General features: G+C 34.4%; 1 protein-coding gene across 1 annotated transcript in view; it reads left to right on the plus strand.

Moving 5' to 3' along the window:
* PHF14 (PHD finger protein 14) overlaps positions 1–27,175 on the plus strand; it is a 163,155-nt gene that overhangs the window by 119,503 nt on the left and 16,477 nt on the right. Inside the window, 1 exon segment of the mRNA XM_040547426.1 lies at positions 7,512–7,625. Coding sequence (XP_040403360.1) covers positions 7,512–7,625 — 114 coding nt within the window.

The following is a 27,175-nucleotide window of genomic DNA, read 5'->3' on the forward strand; positions in this document are numbered from 1 at the left end:
TCTGCATGCTGATGCATAATATCTGAAGATTGTGTGCTTGAAAGAAAGCCTTTTCTAAGCTACGTTCTATTTTTGTTAGAATAAAGCAGCTGGTTTTTGAGCAGAGATCTTCTCAAGTGCCCAATCTTCTAGTTCAAGCAAAGTGTTAGCAAAGTATTGTGAGCGAATGTTGTGTACGCTTTCTCTCAAGCTGTGGAAGAGGGGAGAAGCAAACTGCTTGGACCAGAAATTGTGTGAATGGGCAGCTTGGCCTGAAGGATGGAAGTAAGTTTGCTGCTGTGCCATACTGCAAAATTAATGGTGCTGGATTCCTGAGTGTGGTCACTTTGTGCTCCAAGAGCTTGAAAAGTTTGGGGTGGCTTAAACATGACTTGAAAACAAATACAAGTGGAGTAAAGCTATCTTTTGGAGACACTGTATAAATATACTGCTGTGGTCAGCCCCAGACCATTGCTGAAGGATAGAAATACCGCTCATGGAAACAGAGGACTGCAAACCCAAATGTTGTCTTACACATGGAGCAATTATAGTTGCAGCAGCTCCTTCCACAGCTAATAGCAGGTGTCTCTGGACATTTGTTGATCTGAAAATGTATTTTAAACCTTAGGTGTAAAATACAAGTGTCTTTCTATAAATACACTGAAGTCAGTTGTTGCAAGTTGTATGACACATGTGCAGCACAATGAGAGGCACGCTTACTGTAGATGCTTGTGATATGTTTGAGAATTTGTTATGCAACTTTTGGTCTTATCTCTTTTAGAGAAAGAAAAAAGGATGGGAGACGTGGGCCGTATCAAATGGACATGGGGAAGATGAAATATCCTAATCCAGCAGTAATAAATCGTGTATTGTCTTAAAGAGCTTTTAAAACTCTTTTAAAATTAGGATAAAAATAATTTTGGGGGCTATAGTATATGCCTCAATCCTAAATCATAATAAAAAATATATATCAGAACAATAACTAGGAAGAAAGCGGTATCAGCAAAAAAGGAAAAGGTATTGAGTTACTGTTATATGCAATGATAATAGTGTAGTACAGCAGTCTTGCCAGTATATTAATATCCTGCAAAAGGATAGTCATGTAAAATCTGTTGCTCTGGTACACCAGATAATTACAAAGTTATCTGAAACATGGAGGATATAGCACAAGAAAAATAGATATTGGCTTTTTCCCTTTATTGAAGAAAGACTAAAAATTTCTGGTGATACAAATAGATGCTTATATCATTATACTTTTTTTTTCTTTTTTTTTGCTAATAGTTTGAGCTACAGTGTATCTGTGATCAATGGTCATAGTTTGTGACAGTAACAGGAAAGCTGTACTCCTTTGCATTATGTATAGGAGATGAGATTAGTGTCAACAACCTATATTTTCATGGTTAATTCTAGTTTTTTATTTTTATGTATTTTTATTAATTACGGTGCTTTAACATTTGGTTATTGAATTCAGAGACTTTTAGGGTCATAAAAGTGGGTACTGAAAGACAGCTTTTGAATGATGGGAGAGTAAAAGGAAAATATAATAATCTAGGAGAGTTTGATTTTATAAGTGGAGGATTCAGTCCACGGAGAGGTCAGAATAGTACACTGGCTAATGGAAATGTGGAAAATTAGAAAGGGGAAACTAATTCAGATTCCAGAGGTCGGTGAGTGATATCTTCAAATAGTAAAATATTCTGCTGTTTGTTGTTTCTATTTGCATATGATAAAGTTGGAAGAATAAACATGAAAAACATTATTTTGGGAGTACTCTTTCTAGCTTATGTGTAGATAGTATGTGTAGATTAATGTTTGTTTTGGGGGTTGTTTGTTTTGTTGTTTTTTTGTTTGTTTTTCATCCATTTGAAGAAGGCATCTTGAGCAAACATATGACCTTATTTCTTTTAATACTTTGTTCAAACAGTTTTAATGAAAGCTAAGCAATAGTAGTATCTTTATTTTTAAACAGCTGTAAAGGGAAATTGTGCTTTTACACTTGGAAATGTCGTCAGATTTCAAAGATGCAAGCTTGCTTTATCAGTGTTGTAGTTTATAGAAAGTTAGAAGGATAAGAAATTGAAACAGGTTGGTATTTACTGGAAACTTTGTGTAACTTTGCTAGTTCCTCTGTATTGCACAGAGTTTGATTAAAACAAACAAACAAAAGGTGTGAAGCTAAAGAATGTAATTAAGGTTCTGTACTGGGAAAATAGAGAATTATAAAAGCTTTTACTTTGATTTCTGCATTTAAAGAGGGCAGAGGTTTTAGATCCAGGTTCAGGTTTGTTGCATGAACTGAAGTAGTTTCAGAGTCAGCTGAGGAGGAGAGTCTGTTGTGTTGACAGTGTATGCACACAGAAATCCTTGTCCATTCCCAAGAGAAAGAAAACATAGCCAAGGACAGCACAAGAGTGTTGCTTATGTGACTGGCAGTGCAGGACATTAGCACGTGTGCCTTAAAGGCTATGTTTGTAATTTTGTGTCTTTGGAGAGGGCAGAGGAAGAGAAGAGATTGTCAAATACGAAAGAAAATTAACATGAGGAAAGTATCAAAGTAGGAACAGAAAAGGGAAATGAAATTTTACAGATGTGAAGTGGGACTTTTAAAGCCCGTCTTCTTTCCTCATTAACCAGCACGGAGTAAAATCCTAAGAAAGACAAAGTGATTGATCTCATGTGTAAATAGAATGAGATAAACAGCACATTCCTCCTAGGGCTTTACTTTGTCTGCCTGGGAACTGTGAAGAACTACAGATACCTTGTATTTACTAGATTTTACCATATTCTGACTTAAGACTTCCCAAGTAAGCACCTGGGAGAACAGGGGAGGGCAAGAGCACCTGGCTGCTAGGAGGGCATCTTCTGCCTCCTGGGCTGCAGAGGGACCTTGCTCTGCAAGGTACTAAATGCAGTACTAAAATGATGCTTGCGGAGGCTAAAAGCACGTTGGCACTTCAACAAAAATAGGCTCATTTCTTCCCATAGTCCTTCAGCCTTAAGAAGCTGGCTTCATGTTTTAGAAGGGGCTTTTTTTTTTGCCTTTTTTTTTTTTTTCTTTCTCCTTTCCTTTTGTAAGTCTAAAGAGGGACAAATATTTCTACTTTGCTACTGTTAAAAGTCTTTGTTAGTAACTTTGGCTTCCAATTCATTACTGCAGTCATGTTTTCAGAGCCTGGTGTAAGAGATAAACCCTTTGCAAATGAAGACAGCATCCATTTTCTTTCTACCTCAGGCCACACAGAATTGATTGGGGTAATAAAATGACAGTACCGTGTAATATACTGACGGCTCTTTAATTTGAAAACTAGTTCCAGGGTGATTCAAAGCTTGTTTAAAGCTAATTTATGGCTTCTGTAATTTTCAACTGGACCAAGTTAGAAGATGACACATGAAAACTGATGCAGAGTTAACATATTCAAACCTGACAGCTTGAAATTATCTATAAAGGGTTTGGGCGATGTGAGTTGGTGTGTTTGGGTTCTTTTGTTTTGTTTTGTTTTGTTTTAAAGTAGCAATGGCAGACAAAGTAACTGATGCTTAGCTGATATAAATACCATTGTATGACACTGTTTTTCCATCTTGTTTCAAATGGATCTTCTTACATTTTCTAGCAAATATTTTAAGTATTTTTTTAATGAAGTTTATATAGTTTTCCATTTTCTTCAAAATCAAAGGCTGTGTAAAGCTTCCATTTTATGAGTTACATCTGTTGTGACTTTAACATAGATGGGTAAACACTGTGACGTTATTTTGTTTCCATAGCATTCATTATGAATATAGCCCTGGCAGTGTACAAGTCTGCAACTGACATGTATATATCTGCAACATACATGTAAAACACATATTTTTATATATGTGTATTTAAAGTGAAATTTAATGGTCTGTTCTAAAAATAAATAATAATAATAAAGTAAAAATACCGAAGTCCTCAAATTAGGACTTCAAAAACAAATAAAATTAAGCATAGCATAAAATGTAAATATTTTCCTCTGAAATCTATCACTTTTTTGTAGCTCACACATGAAATCCCCATCTGGTCTGTATGCACTATTGATTTTTCAGTGTATTGTTTCATTGATACTTCTGCACAGCAAAGAACAAAAACTAAAAGAAGAATGTTTACTTCTATTACAGTAGATGCAAATAACAAGTGTGCCTAACAGCTTGAAAGGGAGAAAAAGACTAGGCATTTTGAAGGAATTGCATTACAGTTGGATACATTTTTGATTTCTCACCTCTCACCATTCATTATCACCTTTGATCTCTAATAGCCTTAATTAAAATAATAATATTAATAATAAATGCTGAAGGTCCAAGACTCCGAATTGAACCAGCCACCAGCCATTCCATTGAAGCCACCACCATTTTGTGTCTGCTGCCAAGGAGCGTCTACCACCAGTGTCATGACTCTAGCATGCATGTTCCATCCCAGGACCAGAATATCCAATTTGTTATGTGTTTGTATGAACATGTAATTCAAATGCTTTTTTTTTTTTTTTTTTTTTTTTTCCCAGAACTGTTTGAATCAAGCCAATGCTGTTGTGGTATCTTAAATTGCATGAATATTTAGGTCATATGACAATAGACATAGTTCAAAGCAAAGCTGTCTTTCTTGCATAAACACAGAGGAATGTCTACACATTTCATGTTTCCTCTTTAAGGTTTCATAAGTCCAAGAAAATGATGTTCTGAGGAGCTTTATTCAAAATCAGAATTTTGCAGGAAAAATATAATTACCAAGCATTCTGAGTTTATTTGTTTATGATGTACTTACATTTCCATAAAGAATGTCTATATTTTCAGGAAACTGGAAGTACCACTTAATAGTGTTTTTCCCCATTAGTTATTGATTAATATAGTTAAATATTGTGATTCATTAGAAAGCTCTATGTTGACCTGACTTGAAAATGCAGTTAAGTTATATAGGGTGGAAATATTATAACATTTTAATGAAATGGGAAGGGCTTAGGCACCAGAAATTATGTGTACCAAATTATCTATTGTGTTGTTTATACATCCATGAACAGTCAAGTCTTTCACAGCTACAGTTAAGGCTTACAGATCAACAAGTGCAAATATTTTTGCAAAGTTGACCCAGTGTATTATGATATAAATAATAAGGGGGGAAGACAGAAAAAATTTTTTTTGAATTACATTTTTTTTCATTTACCACTTCTTCAGTAAAATAGCTGTTTTGTGTCAGTGATACAGATTGTATGCCTTACATTTACAAAAGCAAACAAAGCTAATAACTTTTAAGGCGATTTTATTTGTCTGAGTGCAAGTTACCAGAATTGTTTACTAGTTCATTGTTCATTTGACCATGCACTCAGAAGACACCAAGAAGAAGCTTTATGAAAGTTCTTACTTGCACCTTGCAACATTTTCGTCATTGTACCTTACATGAATGGGTCACATAGTGAGGATGTTTATTTCCAAAAGCTGTACTTCACGTGTTGCTGAACTAGTCTAGAACATAGATTGCTTTTCATACAAATGTTCAGGCTCTGCACAGTTTTCCTAAGTGGCACAGCAGTGTGAAAAGAGATAGTGAAACCAGTGTAACTGGAACAGAAGTGCTTTATTTGATCTGTTTTTGAACAACAAAGTAAATCAGGTTTCCATCCATCTCCTTAAAAACTGATGTATTATGTTAGCCCTATATTAGTTCCTTAAGAGAAGGATGGATGAGCTGGTCGGGAAGAAGATATTCAGGACTTGATGCGGGGGGCGGGGGGAGGGGGGGGAGCGAGGGAGGGGGAGAGCATCTATGATGTGCTGCTCCTGTTGAAGCAAAAGAAATGAAACAAGAATATATGTTTACCAAATTACTGCTGCTCTGACCATTTTTGAAACCCATTGTTTATTACTTTCAAAAAACATAAGTAACAAAAAACAACGTTGCCACCATTATCTGGCAACGGGTGATAGCAACATAATAAAAGTTTTCTTAGGCACAAAAGACAGGCAGAATTCAAGGAGAGAAATCACTGAACCAAAGAATTTAGACAAGTACATCATTTTCTTCCAGCAGATGTGGTTGTTACTTTTGTTTTTGTAAGTAGCACAGGAGAGCTTCTGGAAACATACTGAGCTGATAAGTTGCATGGCAATGATTTAACTTTCTAGTCCTCAAGGAGTAAACAAAATAGCATGGTTCAGTACTTCAAGTCAGTTTGTGGCTAATTGGGCCAACAAGAAGAGATAGTCTTTTCCTTGTAGTTATCCTGACACTGAATGTTAAACTTAAGGTGATGGGCCACAGGATGGGCCAGAATAATCTAAGTAATGGAGAGGTGGTGCAAAAAGAAAGTCATAAAGAGCTTTATTTGAAATAGTTAAGCTTAGTAGGTTTTTGTTGTGGTTGTTGTTGTTGTTTTTATTTTTGTTTTACAGGAATTCACCTGAAAAGTTATATGAAATAGAGATACTAGAGAACACCCCCAAAGACCACCCAAAGACTTTTTTCCAACTTTCTAGCCTCCAGCAACCCCCTCCATGTATTCTTTTACAACATCTGGTCTGCCCTGTGATTCTCAGTAGTGGGTGTTGAGCCACAGCTTTGTCCCTTCCAGTAGTCCAAACATAGATATTGGGCTAAAATGCAAGTGCTGAATATTATTAGTACAAAATTTGAATTTACGTTATAGAAGTTGTTATGTCAAAAACTTAATAATGAGCTTTGCAGCTTGCAGTTTCCGAAAGTATAATCTTGATTTCCTTGCAATTAATGACTGTAGAGAGAAAGTGATACATCAAAAGCGCATATTCTGCTTGCTAAGCAATGACAACTAAAATATCTTCTGTAATGAGCGTTACAAGCACAGTAGAGATAGTACCGATTAATGGATTTTTTCCTCCATAGTAAAATATCTCAATCTATGCAGTTATCAAAACCACTGTGTGAAGCAGTGGAGGTATTAAAGTGATTTTTATTTTGACTAATCTAGTCACATTGCATTGCAAATTCAATGTAAAGGTAATTTAGAAAAAAGAATGTTAACTACTTTAGTGTTTTTATTTTACTTATTTGACTGTAGTGTTAAAGTTGACAGTCATCTACTGACTCCTCTAGCTTTACCAGTTTTCTGTGCTATATCAGTTTACAGCAATTGATAAAATACATTTGTGTGGGGTTGTTCTAGCATGGTCACGGCTGTTTTGCAGGAATCTCCATCTTCAATAAGGGGAAGAATTGTAGTTTTCCCTTCCTTGCAGTTTAGGAGCAGGGGTAGGTATGGGCAAAACAAGCATGCTTATTCAGAACTTTTCAATTCTGAAATGCTATATAGCTATTTACTAAGGCTTAAAATGCTCTTGTGAAGAAAGTATTGCCATTTTAAGGGAACGTATATGGCAGATGTTTTTGCCTCTGGGGTAAAACAAGTTGCCCACTGTAAAAAAGAGTTTTTAGACTTCAGGTATTCTCTGTTTTCCTGTGATCAGAGCACAGCTCCTCTGAGAACTCTCTCTTTCCTGGAGTACCACATCAACACGCTGCTGAGGGGTCTATTTGTCTCTGTTGCCCTCAGGACTCCGAGCCGTCAAATGAGGTGGTCTCAGAGGCCCCAGGTAATGTGGTACCCTCTACCTCAAGAAGTAGCTCTGAAGAGCTGGTATCGGTGGCACAGAAACATCCAGAAGAGGTAGGACCGTCTGTGTCTATTCTATTCCAAGATTAACTGTTGGGGGGTACTCGTCTGCCTCTGCTTTTCATGCTTTACTTATACTAGAGACTTTCTAAAGCTAAAACTCTATCTTATCCTCCCATACCACTGACACACAAGACCAAGGTAAATTTTAGGACCTTAATTATGTAAGCCAAGTATATTACATCTACTGCATTTTAAATCCTGTTTCTTATTATCAGTGATTGGGAAACTATATTTTTTTGTTCCTATCTTTCATACATCCATGACAGTGAGAGGAAATCTGCTAGATTTGAGCAAATTAAGCTTTAAAAGACTAAAGAAACAGAAATAGAATCTGTAATTAATTATATAAGTAGATGTAAAGCTTTTGTCATCCTAAATTAAATGCAGCCAACTGCTGGGTTGGACAAAGGAAAGGCCCTTGATAATATTATTGCGCCTATCAATGTGACCTTTTTTCTAAAAAAAAAAATAATATACTAGATGATAATGATGTAGTGTGGCATAAGGCCATACTCCCTGTTGTTATAAGAAAAGGTGCTGACTTGTAATGTAGCTCTACAACATAGCTAATGACTGACTTTTTTGGTCCTTGCAATTCATACTTGTCAGAGTACACCATAGCTGGAGAAGAGGTTGTCCACAGAATTCCAGCTTCATTTTATGATGAGAATCATCCTTTCAGGGAAACACTGTTATCTAAATCAACCCTTTCTGAGAGAAGTCTTTCACATGGAGTATCCTTAATATTCTTGGTCTTGGCTTCCTCAACCAGTTATTACTATTGTTTCTAAAGACATGCTAAGTACCAGGTAATGTAAATACTGTTGTTTTTCTCAGATTTTCTTTCACTATACTCTTCCCAGTAAAGGAGAAAATGAAATATTAGCAATAGGAAACACAACTCTCTTACAGTGACATTCATTGTTTCTCTAGTGCAGCCTTTAGATAATTATCAAATTCCTTTATGGATTTCTCCTTTCCTCTGCGTCTTGTCACTTTGTTTGAAGAAGAGACAAATTCTCAATACAAGGCTGGTAGAATTCTTAAGAGTATATTCTGGTATTTCACTTAAGGTACTTCACTTATTTTGGAGTATCACCACATATTCAAGTTATCACATCTAAGCAGTCCTGAAGATAGAATGATATAAATTTTAAGTAATACCTTTGTATATTTTCCTGAGTTGCAAAGGGAGCTTAGTCCATGGAATGCCATGGGTTCTGGCTCCTAATTTTCAGCTTTTCCAACTTATCTCAATTTTGGCCTGTGTGGAATACAAACGGCTAAACTGTGGGGGAGAGGATCCTGAGGAAACATCAGAGAACTGAAAGATGAGAATGCACCTCTTGAATTTTAGTAGATATCTCAGTTTATGGTGAAGCTGTTTAGCTGAACCTAGGGTCATAAAGTATTTATTATATGTGTTTTATAACAGAATGAGACTTTCTCAAAAAAAAAAAAAAAGTTACTGCAGTTTATATCAAAACAGAGGTGAGTTAGAAAGAGTTTTGTGGTTGGATTTGCAGGGAACCTTGAGAGGGGAGCACCAATATGTTGAATTTCCAAATTCAGAACCCACCAGGAAACAGCCCGTCTAAGTTACATGGGGGTAAGTCAGCATGGTAAACAAACGCTTGTGAATTAAACTTTAAAAAACCTGCCTCTAACACCAACAAAAGTGTTTGCAGAGCTTTACTCAACAAATGCCTTTTTAAATCCTCTTTTTATTTGAAGTCTCTTGGTACACCACTCCCTTGTATTCTTTCAGTATTTGCTTAATTACTTAATATTCAGAATTAACTATAGCTATTAGCTATAGCTGATGCATTATTAGTATAATAATTTCTTTCTCATCTGAATTTGACCCATCAGTACTGGTGAGAAGGCAGTTAAGGAAATGTTCAAGTGCAGCCATGGAAAAGGGAAGCAGGAAAGAAGTTTAAAAGTAAAATAGCTATCAGACTAAGGATTTCAGGAAGGTGGAATGGATGGGAATTTTGAAAGAGGGATATGGAAAGTGACGTTCAAAAGTGTTTCAGACTTGCAAATGTGAGAACAATTTATAGTAGCAGGAAATCAGGAAAATTCCATAAGTTGCTGTTAGTTTGTACAATCCATGTCATTTTCTTGCTTACAATTTCTTCTCCTTAGGTAGCCCAGTCCGACTCTTACACACAGTTACTTGTGTCATCAGTTTTAACTTTGTGTGATGCCTTGTGGTCACTTAGATGAGGCTTTGCTTTGCTTCTCCAGTTGTCTCTGCTAGTCAAGGCAATGGTTGAATTTTGAGGTCTGTTTCTCCATGGCCACTGTTACTCAGCAGGAGGGCAGGATGGGTCCTGCTCTTGTTACTGCTCCCCTTCTTCCCAGCCTCTTCTCATGCTCTGAAATCAGATGTAACTGGGTGGGACAGGGACGGTGTCCAGCTATGTGGCATATGACAAAAGTCACTGCATAATAATTAGCATGTTCGGTGTTTATGTTTTACACCTGTGAAAGTTTTGCACATGTGAAAGATTCGGGAAAGTGTGTGTATTCGTTAGTGTCCTTCAGATGCAGTAACACTTTGGCTTATAAAATAACCAAACCATATTTAAAGTTAGAAAGATACCTTACCCTGTGTTTTCAAAACCTTTGCAATCCCCCATAATCAGAATTTAATCTTTATAGATTTGAATGCTTGAATGATTTGAATTACTATCCATACTAAAGTAAGGAAGTTACCTGTGTGATTGATGAGTCAATGTTGTATGTTTTTATTGTCATTTTTAATAACTAGCATGCAACAGTGAAATTGAAAGAAAAATTCAATGCATTTGAAAGGGGACAGATGTGTGCCATCTGAATTTCAGTGTCACTTAATTAGACCTTCTTTCCAGTTTCTTAGGGAACTGTAGGATAACTCTGCTTTTCATAAAATGTTATACTAAATTACATAGTTTTTAAATTTACATTTTTTAAATTACATAGGAATTTTGTCTCCACAACCATTTCAATATTCAGTACCTCACTATTGTTAGTATGCCCTGAGTCAATACATTGAATTGTATCTCTGATACCACACATTCTTTACCATTAACTAATGAAAGAAAAATCTCTGGACATGTTGATTACTTAAGATTCAGAGCTTTTAAAATACACAAATGCACTTGCTTGAATAACAATGTAATTGTTCAATAAAATTAAAAGGCTAAGAAATTACATTTCATGACCCTTACACCATTTGGTGGGGTCACTTGCATTGTCCATCTAGCAGTTGCAGTATATTTAGTAAATATATAATTTTTTTAGATGAATATGCAATCACACTGAAAAAAATGAAGGTTTGTTGTTAAAGTAATTTTACTTTTTTTTTTTTTTTTTAAATAGTTTTATAGTGGCTAAAGAGCAAGACTGATGGGTATTACTCTAGTATTTTGATACCATTTCTCGTAAGCAGCACTTTAATCTACTGGGAGTGAGAATCAGGAGTTGGTTATCTAACTAAGAAGAGACTACTTTTGACAGTTCCCTTAAACCTGAGTCTCATAAAAGGCATATCCTCATCTTTAATTAGAGGTAAAATAGAAATGCATGAGTTATGTGTATTAATTTCCTTTGCTGATCCACTGGCAAATCAATTAATCATGTTTTAGTAGTGTAAGCCTAGAGGCTAACAGAGCTAGTCTTTTCGAATGGCTGTGTTACTAGAGCAGTATGAATACAGATGAAATGCTGTGTGATTCTCTCTATGAGATTTAGTTCTGTTAGAAAATAAATCAATAAATAAGAATAAAACAACCAGCCAACCTTCTTTTCTTCACCCTCTCCCCTTCCCCCCAAAATCATATGGAACACCTTAGGGTAAAATATGAATGACATCACTGTATCATATGAACATGAATTGCCCATGTATCTGTGTTGGTTTCTAAGTGCTGTACAAAAGCTACAAAAGTTGTGCAAAATTTTGGGAGTCTGAATTAAAGAAGGATTAAGACAGGTACTATCTTATAGTACTATCTATTACTAAGTACCTAATAGATAGGTACTATCTATTATTAAGCTTTCAATGCTTGCCCTATATCTGGAGAGCGCACAGACTTCTTTTCCATTACTAGTGAACAGCTGTGTTTTGTTCTATAGGAAAAGATGTGTCCCACACTTAAGACGTCTGACATTAGTTGTAAGGATAGTTCAAGCAGTTTACAAGTTCAATGTTAAATCATTACATTATTCTCAGAAAGTCTGGGGGAACCAGATGCAAAGGGAGCGTTTCTTAATTTTTATGAACACAATTTGCATCAGATTTTTTTTTTGAATTATCTTCTTTCCTTGATCTCTGGATAAAACATTTATTCAACAAGTCCTATTGACTCTTCAAGTTAGTACTAAAACAGATTATTCTTTAATAACCCCAGAACATAAACTTATTCAGCAAAGCATCCAATCCATCTTTATGCTTTTTATTTTTATTTTTATTATACTAAGGTGTTTTCTTTTTAAGCAAAGTAAGATGTGAAATGTTCTGAAAGAACTGAATAAAAGATAATTCTATGGTAAAGATTGTAATAATGCTCGTGTGATATTTTGTCTATCTGCTGTTACTAGAAGACTGTTAAATAACTGGATTTCCATCTTTCATTTTTCCTTTGAGGAAATAACTCAATCATCTTGTAGAATAAACATTGGCAAGAAGGAAGATGATTTGTAGACAACACAAGAAAATATTAGAGAAATATATTTGTATATTATCTATCTTTGTAAATACAAGTCTGTTATGCTTGCACTTATGAAAAAAAAAGAGTTCTTTTCTAAACTTCATAGATATAACAATAATTTCCCTCTGTTCTGAGTAGCTGATAACTTGAACTTATTTGATAAAAGAATTGTCAGACTGTTTTTGCTATAAATATGTTGTTCTTGACACACTGTTAATTGGAAAAAAAAAAGTTACACACATAGAATGGGTTGGACTACAGATTTACTCCTGAACACTAAATTTTTTGTTTAACTTTTAAAGTGCTCAGAAAAGTAATTGGAAACTTCCATGCTGTATGGACCTAGCAGGTGCTTTCTGAAGAAAAATCATACATGCTAATATACTAGTTATTCTATATCATAGATTATTCTCCTTTATATCAGAAGTCGTAGGCCTGTGATTTTGGAACACAAGCTGATTTATGCTCTGGACCTTTTCATCATCCTGAGGTCAGGATGTGCAACGTCATTTTGTGCAAAATCATAAATTCTACATGGCATAGTTTAACAAAGAGAAGAACACACATCATCTGTGTAATCTATCCCCTAGCAGACATAGGATTGGTCCTGCTGGTGTATTTCTTAGTACTTTATTCTGGTTTTAAAAGTTCTGAGTAGTTTTCACACTTTCAGAGCCTTTTCCTTTTCACTCATGTTCAAATCACCTTACAGAATACTTAGTGCCCCCACCTTCTTTGTTTTCTTTGTGTTGCAACAAAGAGTTGCAATGGATTATAGACCTGGAATTCCTATGCATTTAGAATATTTTCTGAACCTAAATCAGATTAATTCCAGAGAAGACTGAAATTTGATTAGTTGGCTGAAATTTGGCTATTTGCCCTGTGGTCCTGATGTCAGACTATGGGTTTCAACCATCAGACTCATTTGTTTAACAGAAGAGGTCAGTCACCTGTTCATCTTTGGCACTCAAAAGGTTTGTTTGATTTTACTTTTTATGCTTCTAAAAGTAATTGTTATGATTACTGTAGTTCCCATTAATATTTCATAGCAAAATTGCTAAGCCACATGCCTAAAAAAGCCTTAGACTCTGTGTTAACAGTGAATTAATAATAAGCAGATATGAGAGCGTAATACCTTTGGCTACTGAAGTGATTCCTCTGTAAAATAAACTGGGAAATACAGTAGGCATGCAAATGCTCTGAAGTTAAGAATTCACATTTTCCATCTAATCTTTTCACATGACTGTTTTATGTAATCTTCTTTATAAAGAAACGTAAAGGTTGAAGATGGCTGGAAAATGTTGTCATGCAGTTCTGCGTTTGAAGTCAATTTTTTATGTATGTATATTTAAGCTGTAAATGTCTTTATGGAATGAGGCCTCCTCTCGGAAGAAGATTATTAACTTAAAAAATGAATTAGGTCTGTTTAAAATTTCCACAAATCCAAGATATTTTTCTTTATTTAACCTTTTCACAGTCTCTGCCGTTCTTTAAAGTACATTTAGTCCTGTATCATCTGTTACTCAGGAAGGTATTTAATACATGACTTGGCATCATTTGCATTATACAAGAAGATTAACTTTACAAGCTCTGCTATTAATCTGAGGAGCTCTACATATTGACCTATGAAAGAACATAATTAAGTTAGCTTAATTAAGTTAATTAATTGTTACACTCTGATGAACTTACTATTGAGAGGAAATTAAAGGCAAATAGAAAATGGCATTCATTGGTTTGAAATCATATTTTAAAGGATTTTACAAAGATACATTATATTTATATGATGAAACTATCTATTGTGTAATAACCAAAGCAGAAGCAATTAAAAATGTCAAAAGCTAAGAATCCCTGCAGTATTCTCTTTTATTGCCTGACAGTCAGACATATTTCTAAAAGCAATAAAGAATCCAAGCTAGAAATTTAGAAAATAACTTTTTTTTTTTTTCCAGTACCAAAATAATTGAATTCAGAAACTGACACCACTCTCTACACATGGACTATAGAGAAAAGTGCACTATAAAAGTTAGATAAATTAGATAATCTGCTATCAGACTTTCCTCTGGGGGAGAAAAAAGGGGGAAGGACTGAAAGAAAACACAGAGCAGCAAGCAGTACCCAGGCAAAAGTGCATATTTGCAGGTCACCATAAGAAAGTCTTTCTGATGGCAATGAGGTAAAGGAGATAGACTCCTGGAATTTTCTGTCAGCTCCACTTGTTTTGTAAAGTGTGTCTGCAAATTTGCTGCAGGAAAACATGCAGGGTTACAGCAAGAGTCCTGCATATGGGCAGACCCTCCACGTGACTTGAACATCCAGGATGCATTCATCAGTCTTGATACATACTGATGTGTACATTAGAGATCATCAATTCAGAGTAGCCATAATTAATAAAAAGTAACAGAAAAATGATGAAACATGCAAAAAATGTAACAATATATGCTGCCAAATAAGCAGTTCGTTAATCTGTGAGATTCATTCATTTTACCATGTCTTTAGTTTGAAATTAGTGTGTGAATTATTATTAGTTATCTAATTCTATTTCCATGTCATTTCCCCTGATATATAAATACTCTGGATGGCATCCTTAGTAATTTTAGGATGTTATGCTGACTTTCTGTTTTAAAAATGACTATTGTAAGTCAAGTGAAAACAGTATTATCCATGAAGTGTTATTCTTTGGCATTTTCAGATTGTATGAAAGGGTCATTGATCTGTGGATACATTCTTTGGAAGAATAACAGCATTAAAAGTGGAAAGCCAATGGCATTTAGAATTACTTGTGTACAAATTTATATTCGTATTCTGAATACAGATAAGTTGGAAATAGATTCCTACAAAGAGAAAAAAAAAAGACAAAACAAACAAACAAAAAAGCACACAAACTTTCATTGAACTATACTAGCTTCTTTTTTATTTGAGAAACTACCTGAAATACTCTTTGAAATGGATAGGAACCAAATAAACAAATTAAAGCCATTGTATATTTAAAACATTGTTTTTATTTAACACATTGCCCACAAAAATTTGTTTTATTTTTTTGTAAATTCAGTTTGAAGTTTACATGTTATATTTTGTCACTGTAAAAGTGTTGTGGTATGTTAATCAATCGGTTGTATTTTAAGAAGAAATAAAAAAAGAAGAAAGGAAAGGAAAAGGAGGGAAGGAGGGAAAGAAGGAAGGAAGGAAGGAAGGAAGGGAGAACAGTTTTAATTTCAGCTCAAAATACATAATTAAATCATAAAATATATTTTTTGGCTGGGGGAAGAGAGTGGGAAATGTAATGAAAAAATAAAATTAAGCAAACTTTAAGTAAGATTTTAACTAAGAAATGTTCAACTAAGAAACTTTAACTAGAAAATAGCAGCAAGTTGTACAAGATGAGGCCTGTACCCAGAGGCTGTATATTTTGCTAGCTGTACTAGTGTCAGTGGCTTGAGTGTACCTATGTGTGCTACCTGTCCAGCTGTGACTGTATGTTTTGAGGGTGTTCATGGAAAGGCATGATAACAGGTCATGTAAGTTATTGTTGTCATCTGTGAGTGGTATGTGCGATGTACAATTGAAATTCCTTCCCGAGGGAAGTAAATTTATAACTCCTTTTCAATATCTAGTGTAACTCATTCGTAGCCTTCTTCTTTTCTCTTTTCTTTCTTCGTGTCTTCTTTCTTCTTTTCTTTTTCTTTCTTTTCTTTCTTTCTTTCTTCTTTTTTTTCTTTTTCTTTCTTTCTTTCTTTTCTTTTCTTCTTTCCCTTTTTCTCTTTTTCTCTTCTTTTTTCTCCCTTTCTTTTCTTTCTCTTTTCTCCTCTTTCTTTTTTTTCTTTCTTCTTTCTTTCCTTTTCTTCTTTCTTTCTTTCTTTCTTTCTTTCCTTTCTTTTTCTTTCTTCTTTCTTTCCTTTTTTTTCCTTTTCTTTCTTTCTTCCTTCCTTCCTTCCTTCCTTCCTTCCTTCCTTTGTTTTTTCTGAATGATTTGCTATCTTCTCTGTTATCTGTAATATTTGAATGAAAATTAAGCAAATACATTCTCTGATCATTGTATGCAGTGTAAACATTAGATTTCACATTGCACTATATAAGCAAAGCAGCGATCATTTTTCTAGATCATATATAATCTCAGAAATTTTCTTCTTTATTTAATATGACAGGTTGAAAATATCATTAGAATACTCCAGTTATTATAGTCTAGATTTTGAATAATGAAGCTTGAGCACAGTTGAAAATTTCAATGTCATCTTTAAGGTAGTGAAGATAAGCAGAGGTCACTCAGAAGTCATTAATAACGTAGGTTATATAGATTTTTCCCTACCCAGTTGTTTCAGGGTTATCGCTGAACTGCAGTACAATCCCAATTGTGTTGCAATGCTGCTTCATCAAAGTGTTGTTTCTTTAAATTACTCTCACTGTTAAGGAGAATTTTTAGCAGACACTGAAGAATTCATATTACCTACATATTTTAGCGCACTAGAATCAGTGATGTGTGTTATCTATTAGAATAGCTCTTTTTGCTATTAATATGTATTTTTGTGATACCCATATATACATTAATTTATCTACCCTAATTAACAGCAAATTAAAACTAAATGTATGTTAATTTAACACCATATGGCTATTTTCTGAAGATTCTGAAGTGGATTAGCACACGCCATTATCTTTCATAGACCTCATTGACCTACTAAATCCTTCTTATTTGAACAGTTTCCTACAGGTTAATCTTTTATATTTTTTTTAAGTGAATACTCAGCCATCTTAGTTTCCATAAACCTCTGGATCACCTGGAGTACACAGAACTACATATTCTATGCCATATTTATGGTCTTCGTTTTATTTAAAAACAGTGAAAATGTTACTGAAATACAGTTAAATTCAGAGAGACTTGGAATATAATGAGTATTATCTTTGAGAAATTAGTTTTCCAGTATCCAGTCCTAATTTTTTTTTTTTTAAACTCTGGTAAGATTGTGTTTAAATTGATTGTAGTCAGCACAGGAAAGAAGATAATGGGCAGCAGAAATCAGCACACAAATTCTTCCAATAAAGATACCTCTGTTTTCTCTCATAAGGCACTGGTTTGGTAATATTCTACAATCTCCGTATCACAAAAGAATTGGAGGTATGCCTACTGCACAACTTAATTGGCTAAAATTACTTTCTAAAAACTCTTGTAGAGCATGCCAGTGTCCACTGAGAAAGACACTGGCAGAAGTGATTTCAGAGCACCCAAATTGGGTTTTTAACCTAGGAAATGCATTTTGTTGTGGGCTAGGATGCGGGCCTGGAGATGATTCTCCAGTTCATGGCCAGCAGAGCAAGTCCTCCATCCATGTACACCAGTGCAAACCCACACTGGAGCTGAAAGGAAGTTGCATTGTAGTTTAGGTGCTCTAGATGAACTAATGCAAATAACACTCAAAGTACCAGTTACTGTTTCTGGCTTTATTTTATTTACAGTTCTTCTGTATTTATCCATTCAAAGACAGAGCTTCCTGGTTTGGAGCTTTCCTCTCAGTTTACCCCACAAGAGTAGGCTTATCATATATGGGTTGTCTGGGAGACTGAATAAAATTAAGAGTTACTTGCGTTCATGTTGTATCTAATGAGAGAGACTTTCTCTTATTTCTGTAGTTAGGATCAATTGCTGCTTGTAGATTTTCAGACTGTCACTGTTGGGTTGGGGCTCAACAAGGTGTAAGATATTGTGTTCTAGGACCCCGATCTTGAGCATCGTCTCTGAAAAGAGTCAACTTAAGTAGTGGTTCTAATTAATGATTCACCGCTGAGAGTGATTTACAGCAGAAATTCCAAATTGAGCAATCGGTGTGAAAAATTGCCTTAAATCTGTACATGTGAATGATAATAGAAATATTTCCTGTATTCTTGTTTAGTTCTTGTTGTTTGTTGTCATCTTAAAATGTGTTTAATAGTAGTAATAATAATGTCAATTTGTTGATCAGTAGCCAGGGTTTGTTTTCTAAGATTCATAGAGTAGAAGGCCAGGAGAGGTCATTACCACCAGCCAGTCTAATTTATTATGTAGCATGTGCCATAGTGCTTCTTTTCTAAATTTGGTGTGGATAAGAACATATTTTGGAAAAAAAAAAACAAATTGATAATATGAATATTAATTAAAATATTTCAAATGAAACAGAGTGACTTCCAGTGATAAATATTAGTTTGATTTCTAGTCTAGATTAAGCCTCTATCTGTTGTAAACCTTGTCAGCTAAATCAAAGGCTCATTTGTTTGGGATTTTCATTTTCCTGTAGAAGTATTTACAGACTGTGACTTAGTTGTCTTCTACCTTAATGTATGTTTTCCAACCTTCAGCTGTACTTCAGTTTTCTCCAAATTTTCAGTAGACTTTCTGCATGTGGGTAAACTCAGTTTAATCTGATATTGCTCACATGAGGGTAGACATTATGAAGATAAATATCCATAATTTTAGGATGATAAGATAGGCCTTTAGAAAGTATCTTCTTAGAGAAGTGTAGAAAATTAACCATAAAGTCAAGAATAAGGGCATCTTTGTTCTATGTAGCTTTAAGTCTGGGAGGTATGATACCCAAATAAAGAGACAAGATATGAAAAAGTAGGAAGTGTAAAAAAAAGGAGCAGAGAATTTTTTCTTGCATTTTAGATATTTATTTTTACTGGTCAGTTTCCTGACAGTCTTTATTTTTATAGGTAGCTCTGGAAAAAAGATCTCAGTAAGTGAGAATTTAAAAATGGAGTCACACATAAAATACTAATTTTTGTGTGTTTTCATGTTGTGCAGAATTTTAGATGTTGGTTGCTTCTGCAAAATGTTGTTGTTTTAACAGTGTCCTTTGTGTTTGAAAGAGTGGTATTTGAATGGCAATAGAGACAACAAAGATGCAGTGTCATTCAGAACCTGTAGATAATCCAGAAGTCACCATTGTTCATATTTTAGCCAGATAAGGCAGCAGGAGTAAAAATAACCCAATTTTAAACTCATATCATTATTTGAGAAACCTTTCAGTATCTGCAGAGGCGCCAAGTTATTCAAAAAGAGGAAGCATGCAAAATTGCAAAAAACAAACCCCATCACAGTTCCTATAAGAAAGGTTGAGGAGAGGGAACTTCACCACCAATGTGAGGTGCTGAAAAATCTCTCTGTATACCATGGAGAGAAATTCGTTTTATCCCTCCATTCCTCCTTCAAAATGTCATGTAGAAACACTGAACACATAGACAAATTTTAAAATAAACTTTTATTTGATTTATTTCATCTGTGATGGAAAAGTGGAAGATTTGTAGTGTTAAAATAATAGTATTGTTCCTAAAGTCTACATTTTCTAAATTCCTTCTACAGTACTAAGTATTTGAGTGAAATTGCTTTATCTCAAAATTACTGAGATAAAGATTATTGTAGCTAGAAATAATTTAATTGGGGAAATTGGTAGGATAGATTTGATTTGTTCTTGCCTTCATCTTGCAGTTTTCCTCTGTGTCTGCCTGTGGCCACTGAAGGAGACAAGAAACTGGCTAGAAAACAGTTTGTTTTCCTCAGTGTAGCTCCTTATGTCTTTATGCCAAAAGTTAACCTGCCAATGATGGAGAGATGAAGCCAGCAATAATGTCAAAAATTAATACTTTTCAGATGCACTATTGCATATCTGGTGGTGTTCTCTGTTCTTTTTTTTTTCTTTCTCTTCTTTTTTTCTTTTTCTGCTAAGTTAGCATATATGAATTGTGGTTTTTAATACAAATGTAGCACATTCACAAGATGGGTTAGCCATTTTCTCCAGAGTATTGTAACTTTAGAAGTTCCTGATTTTTATTTACTGAACTAACTCTAACCTTATTTTCACTTAATCTATTTGTATTTTAATTTGAATTTAAAAAAGAGAAAGCCTTTACATTGCATTCTGTGATCGCTCCCATAACACTAATTAGTAAATAATTCTGTGCATTTACATATTATACCTATCTCGTGACCAATCTTACCCCAAGAGCTGGTCATTTTGATTTTTTATTTTTTTAAACTTTATAATTTATATTATTAATATATTTAGGTTTTACGTTAAAGGCTATACAGTTAAAAAACTCAATTAAAAAAGAATGTTCTTTGCCTTAGAGATCTTCAATTTCTAGCATAAAACCGGACTTTGTGAATAATAATAATAATAAAAAAACAAGTTGTTTAATTCTGGTTACTGCATTTTGGCTTGCACATATTTTTGTTTGCTTGCTTGTTTGCTGCCTTTTTGGAAGGAAAGACTGATAGTAAGACTGATAATATTATTTCAAAAATTTGGAAGTATTATTTTTTTTTCCATACTGACCCCATCCCATCCAACAGGAAAATTTATAGTAACACTTGGGTAGTTTTCATAGAAGTATTTAGCAGTTTATTATAGTCTTTACTTCTTTACATAATATAGCAGCTTATATTAGTAATAGGAAGAAGATTAAAGACATTGAACAGATCGTTTGATGGAAAAAATGAATTCCTAGTCTTATTAATTGCTGAACTTAAGCTAGGGAAGTATTGCACATATAAGCTGGGGAAATGGAAAGCTGTTTGCATAAATATTTTTACACAGTTAAAGCATGTTATTAATAGACTTTAACAAATTGGACCAAGTGTCTGCAACAGGAAGCCTCATCTTCAATGTAGTCATGAAGTGCATTCCATCAGAAATCACAGGGCTTATCAGCTCAATGTGATAAAAGGACTGCATTTTTATTTACACAATAACCTCAAATCCTCATATTAAAAAGTGGCATTTTTTTGCCCTTTCCTGTTCTAAGTGTAACACATGTAACAATTATTTATCATTCCATAATGGATCATTTTATCAGAGTCTTGTGTTTCTTCCGTATATATAGAATAAATATTTATGTTTTCTCATTTTTCTGAACTAGGAGATACTGACAGAATAGGTTTGAAGTGTCAACTATAATTCATTGCCTGCAAAGAAAGACTTTATAGTGATACTGTGTGAAAGGAAAAGAATATCTAAATCATTTCAGCAGTAAGCTTATAACCAAGATAATATCAGCATTTTCCTTCTTGAAAATATATCTGCCATAAATTAAAGAAGGTCTTCGGTATTTTATTAAAATGCTTGTGACAAGTTTAACCCCATCTTCAGCAGGAATGTTTGTATGAATACAAAAATCTTTTTTTTTTTTTAAAAAAAAAGTGAAGGTCAAGTGGAAGTTAAAACAAGCTTGCACTAAACTGCATACTAATCCTGCAAATACTTTACTTGGAATAATAATAAAATTGATGCTTATTTAGTATCAGTCTAAAGTACACATTCTATGTGATCAGTAGCACTTTGTCATTTTGTACAATAATAATACAGTTTGAAAAAAAAAAAAAAGTGCAATGAGTATATTTGAATAAAATTGGCCTTACTAGTAAATGTAATAGAGGAGAGGTGCATATCACAGTATATAATTGTGTTTAAATATATAAGTAGCAAAGTAATTGGGATAATAAGAACATAATTAGAACTGAAAATATGTTTGTAATTAAGCACTTTATACACAAATACTATTGCTCAGTATCTTTCAACTTTTTCAGCTGTGCTTCCAGTTTCTTTAATGACAAAAATAGAAGGAAGTGTTAGTACTGCTTGTAATGAAGTAATAACACAGGAGAAAGCATGTATGTGATGAAACTTTACACTTGTTTTGTAGAATTCATAACTGTCTTTTTATTATTTAAAAAATAAAAAATAAAAAATCTGATCTGAAGTAGTTTAAGGGCCATATACAACCTTTCTTTGACAAGGGGAGAAATGTACCCATTTCCAAGGGCAATGCAGAGTCCTTAAGTCTCCTACTTTCTGTGTCAATACTCCTTCCTGGAGTATATATACTGGAGTATATATAATACCCAGGCTGCAGCACCAGTACCGCCCACATTTACAGCCAGCCCTGCAGCTTCCACATGCTCGGTAGTTCCAGCTGCAGCCGGAGAGTGCAGGTCTGCTGAGCGAGCTGCTCTCATAGACAGTTGGACAGAATAAACACTTCTTTTTGAAGACAGTCCAGAAAAAGTACTCGGAAGACCTAAAGCATCCATTACAGGCTGGAACAGCTTTTTGCAAATAAGTAGAAAGCCAAAATGAAGTCTTGGTGTTTCTGATGAACATGAGAATTTTACTTTGAACTCTACCTTTTTCCCTTCAATAAATTTAATCACTCATTAATATCAGATCAGACTGGTGATGAAACAAGCTAGAAGGTTTAGTAAGGTCATATATTTATTAGGAAGCATATATTAAGATGTAGTGTTATGGGGTATACCTAAAGTTTAGGTTTAGGACTGCTGTTTAGAAATGTGATAATTGCTTTCTTTAAAAAAAAAACAGATATTAAAAAGACATGTGCGAATTAACCCTTCCTTGCAATGACTAAAACACATAGAGACAGTCCTTCATTTTAGAAGCAATTAGTATATTAGGAAGATCAATAATGTAAAGATATGTATTCGTCCCTGCCAGTGACATGAATAAGCTAAATGATCTTATGGTATTTGCTGTTGTCAAATTCCATTAGCAACTTAGGCATGATAAGAATGTCATTAATGTGAAACAAAAATTAATTACTATGATAAGGCAATAAAACTTGTTTAATAGTGCATGATCAGTAGCTTGAAAGATACTTGTAATTTCAATTTTAAGTCCTTCTGTAAATATTTTCAGTTCCTACCAGCTCTGAATTTGTGATTATTTACAGACCAAGTGGAATTTACTCTTAGGTGGTCACTCTGTAGTAACAAAGTGCTATGGGTGACTCCATTTTTTTGCCATCTGTCCTTGCTTTAATGGTGCACCATCCCACCCTAAAATCAATGTGCAAGATAAGGGTGTTCACTGAGTGCACCTTGTGTAAGTAAATCATCTGACTATGAGAGCTCAAACAGGTAAGATGATTCCAAGTCATGGCAGTTTAAATTGATAGCTTTTCTGTGTCAAACAAAGAAATGAATTGGTTAGCACTCTTCACATTTCATTCAGATTTTTAGGCATCTTTTTTCAAGATCATGTTGTTTTGTACACTGAATTTTGTCAGTCTCCTCAAGCAGCCTCCTAAAAACGCCGTAGTTCAACCCAAAGAGCAACCTACAGGCAGGTTGAGAACTTCCTATAACTGGTAGCTTCTACTGGTCATCGGAGAAAGTAATACCATCAACAGCATTTGCCTCTATAGATTCTACACATTTCATTTATAAATAGCATAACAATGGAGAGATTGCCATTGTCTGGACAGCACACAACCACCAATATTTGGCGTTGTCTTGCAGATTCACCAGGTCCTCTTTCTTTTGAAGAATCTGAGTAAATTAATAGTAATAAAGGCAGGAAGTCAGTTGAATTGGTCTGTTTTCCACCAACTATTCTAAGTGAGAATGTAAACTTTTTTTAGAGTAATTTTTTTTTCTCTCAGTTTTGCTCTAGTCAAAAGGAAGAAATCTGATGTTGAAAATACGTCTTAACTAGGTGCACTACAAACAATTCAGAATCATAAAACTCAGCCATTCATTACCAAAAAAAAATTAAATAATAATAAAATCTGTCTGCATCTATATGGTTATGCTTCTATAGAACTACCTAGAGCTATTTAGTCACTTGCATACAATTAAATGCATCTAACATTTTTTTTTCACATTAGCTCATTGTTCTTTCCTTTAAAATACCTATTTCTGGTTTAGTATTAGGAAGACACTATATGAGGATTCCTAAATTGAACCATGAGCTCATACCTGCTGGAAGTCAGGCACTTGTGTCTCTTCACTTTAGGCTACTATGAGTATTTCACTATGAAGATGCATTCTAATGTATTATTATCCACAATTCATCTTTTCAAAGAATTGTCTGCTGTTATAACGTGAGACAAGTTTGTCAGGCAAAAATTGTGTTGGCCTACCATGTGTATGGATTCATATCGCAGAGGCTTTTCTTGCTCTGGTAAAGCCTCAGTATCCTCTGTTCCAAGAATATGGGTACATTAGATGAATTGATTTCATTACACGTCAGTTATTTGAGCTTTCAAATGGAGGTACGAAGAAATATTTGTTTGTCTTCATCCCTTCTGAACCATGGGGCCCAACTTATGTTGTAGAACAAGTATGATGCCTTCATGGCAGATTAATCAGGCACACTGACTGCTACTCTCTTCATACTTTTCAAACATACCATTACACTTCTGAAGCAAGAAAACTCTAGGATCATATAATCCTGTAGATTCTGAATGACTGGTGCTGACCTCTGAGGAGCTTGCTTCACATCTTCCAGCACTAAAAAATTTCATTGGAGGCGAAAAGAAACTGAGCTAGAAAACACTCATTGTTCCTCAGTGCAGTTCCTTTATTTCTTTATGCCAAAATTTAACCTGCTAATGTCAGGATGGAGAGGTGAAGCCAAGCAATAGTGTCGAAAACTAATGCTTTTCAGATGCACTATTCCATACAGGGTGTGGTCTCTGTTCTTTTTTTTCTTTCTTTCTTTTCTTTCTTCTTTTCTTTTTCTTTCTTTCTTTCTTTCTCTTTCTCTTTCTTTCTCTCTTCTCTCTTTCTCTCTTTCTCTCTTCTCTCTTTCTTTCTTTCTCTCTCTCTCTTTCTCTCTTTCTTTTCTCTCTCTCTTTCTCTCTCTCTCTTTCTCTCTTCTCTTCTCTTCTTTCTTTTTCTTTCTTTCTCTCTCTCTCTTTCTTTCTCTTTCTCTCTCTTTCTCTCTTCTCTCTCTTTCTCTCTCTTCTTTCTTCTTTTCTTTTTTCTTTTCTGTTTCTGCAGTTAACATATATGAATTGTGGTTATAGTTCACTTTTTAATACAAATGTAGCACATTGACAAGATGGCTTAGCCATTTTTTGCAGAGTATTGTAACTTTAGAAGGTCCTGATTTATATTTACTGAATTAATGGTAGCTTATTGTTAGAAAATTAATGCTAGTTTAGCATTAGAGAAAATGATAGTTTTATATTAGAATTCACCTTACAATGCTCTGTAAGGAGCTTGTTTCACATCTTCTAGCACCAAAAAATTTCATTAAGAAAGCCTACCATTGGACAGAAATGCAGTCTTTTCATGTATTCCAGAAAGCTGAAGTGTGTGGCTTAGCAATTTCAGCAAGTCTGCCAATCTTGTGTTTGAAAGTGGTATTTCAAGCCCAAAGAAACAATGTGCTCTCTGACGTGCTAATTGCTATTAGACCACATATGTTTGTGTGTGCCTTTCTGAAAGTATGAAAAAAAATGTTGCCTCCAGAATATCTACTCTTTGATTTTGCAGGGCTTGATAGATGACTGGTTCATAAACACTAATGTAGAAAGCAAAAGAATGATGTGTAAGCCAAGCTACTGAAGAGATATGGCATTTCAAATGTTTGGACAGGCATAACATACTGTTGTCAATTGACTCTTCTTATCCTTTCCTGCCATGGGTTATAAAATCATATGCCTTGAGAAAAGGAAATTCAGTTATGCATTTAACATTTTGGAGTAGTGTGGTGAAAGTAGGATGGGTTTATCTGTAGAAGTTAGTTACAAAAGTTATCTCAGTTGATATAAGTATGATCACAACCTGCTGTATTCCTCAGAAAATCTGTAACAGTTGAACAAAGGCTTCTGTTGCCACAGGTTAGACTCTAAAACTTTTTTTTTCTTTTCAGAGTGTTGAAATATTATTATGATGGGAGTTCTAAAAATTAAGAAATTTGGCTTGTGAAAGTGATGGTAAGAATCCCTCCCTGTGGTCCAAAAGGGATTTAGGGGCAACAGCTGACATAACAGCTTACCAGCAAGTGGGATCAGTACAATGAGACTTGAGTTCTCGCTCCAACCCATCCCAACCCACTAAAATTTTTCAGTTTTCAGCAATTCCTTTTGCATGAAAAGACTGGAAGCTTAATTTTCAAGGTACTGAATAAAAATAAGAATAAAAACAAAACAACTAAGATGAGCAGTGATTAGATGCTGCTAAGCAAGGATCTGTGATTTAGTCATGAATGAATTTTCTTCCCAAATGAGAGAATAAGGACTGAAGGCTGGCAACTGCTGTTATAGGTTACAGAATAGACAGGTGGACTGTCTTTAAAGCAAACAAAAAAGCTGAACACATAGTTGGAAAATTAATTTCTGTGTTGTATCCTTTCATCTGAAATGTTTAATTTTCAGACTCCCATTCATTCCCGGTGAGGTGGATAAAGTACATTGCTGAACAGAAAAATCTGAGGATAAATATCGCTTCATAACGTTCCCTAACAAAAAAACAGGACTCCTGGTTAAAAGGCTTTTATAGTGGATGAATGAGTTGAAAATAGCATTAATCATTGAAATATTCAATGTCTATTTCAACCATTACAAAGTGGACACCAAAGGTGCTCTTCTCATTAGAACAATTGCAATAGTCCCCAAACATGTTTCTCATTTCTTCAGAGAAAGTGAATGGTGCCTGCTTCAGTTTTCTCCCTGATTTCAGTGCTATTTTGCTTTCCAAATCTCTTAAATATCAGATTCGAGAAAGAAAAAAAAATGTTTGTTTGTTTGTTTTTTAAAAAGAAAACCAGCTGCCAGGTATTTCCTCTCTGGAAAAATCTCCTTAGTTGCCCATCTGGATTTATCTATACATGGTAAGCCATTACTTCTACCTTGTCCTTGTACCAAGAGATGTTCTTTTAAGAAAGGAAGCAGGGGACAACAGCAAAGAAAGAAGAACTGGGTCTAAAGGAAAGGTCATCAGGATTTTCAGAGTTATCTTAAGGATCTTCAGAAACTTTTCTAGTTAAAAAGATGAGATTTTTTGAAGTAAACTGTGAAAGCTGGAAGGAAACAAGCCTGAAAATGGTGAAACATTCGCCAAAGCTCTGCACACGT

The sequence above is a fragment of the Cygnus olor genome, chromosome 2, assembly GCF_009769625.2.
Source record: "Cygnus olor isolate bCygOlo1 chromosome 2, bCygOlo1.pri.v2, whole genome shotgun sequence".
In the NCBI taxonomy this organism is placed as follows: Eukaryota; Metazoa; Chordata; class Aves; order Anseriformes; family Anatidae; genus Cygnus; species Cygnus olor.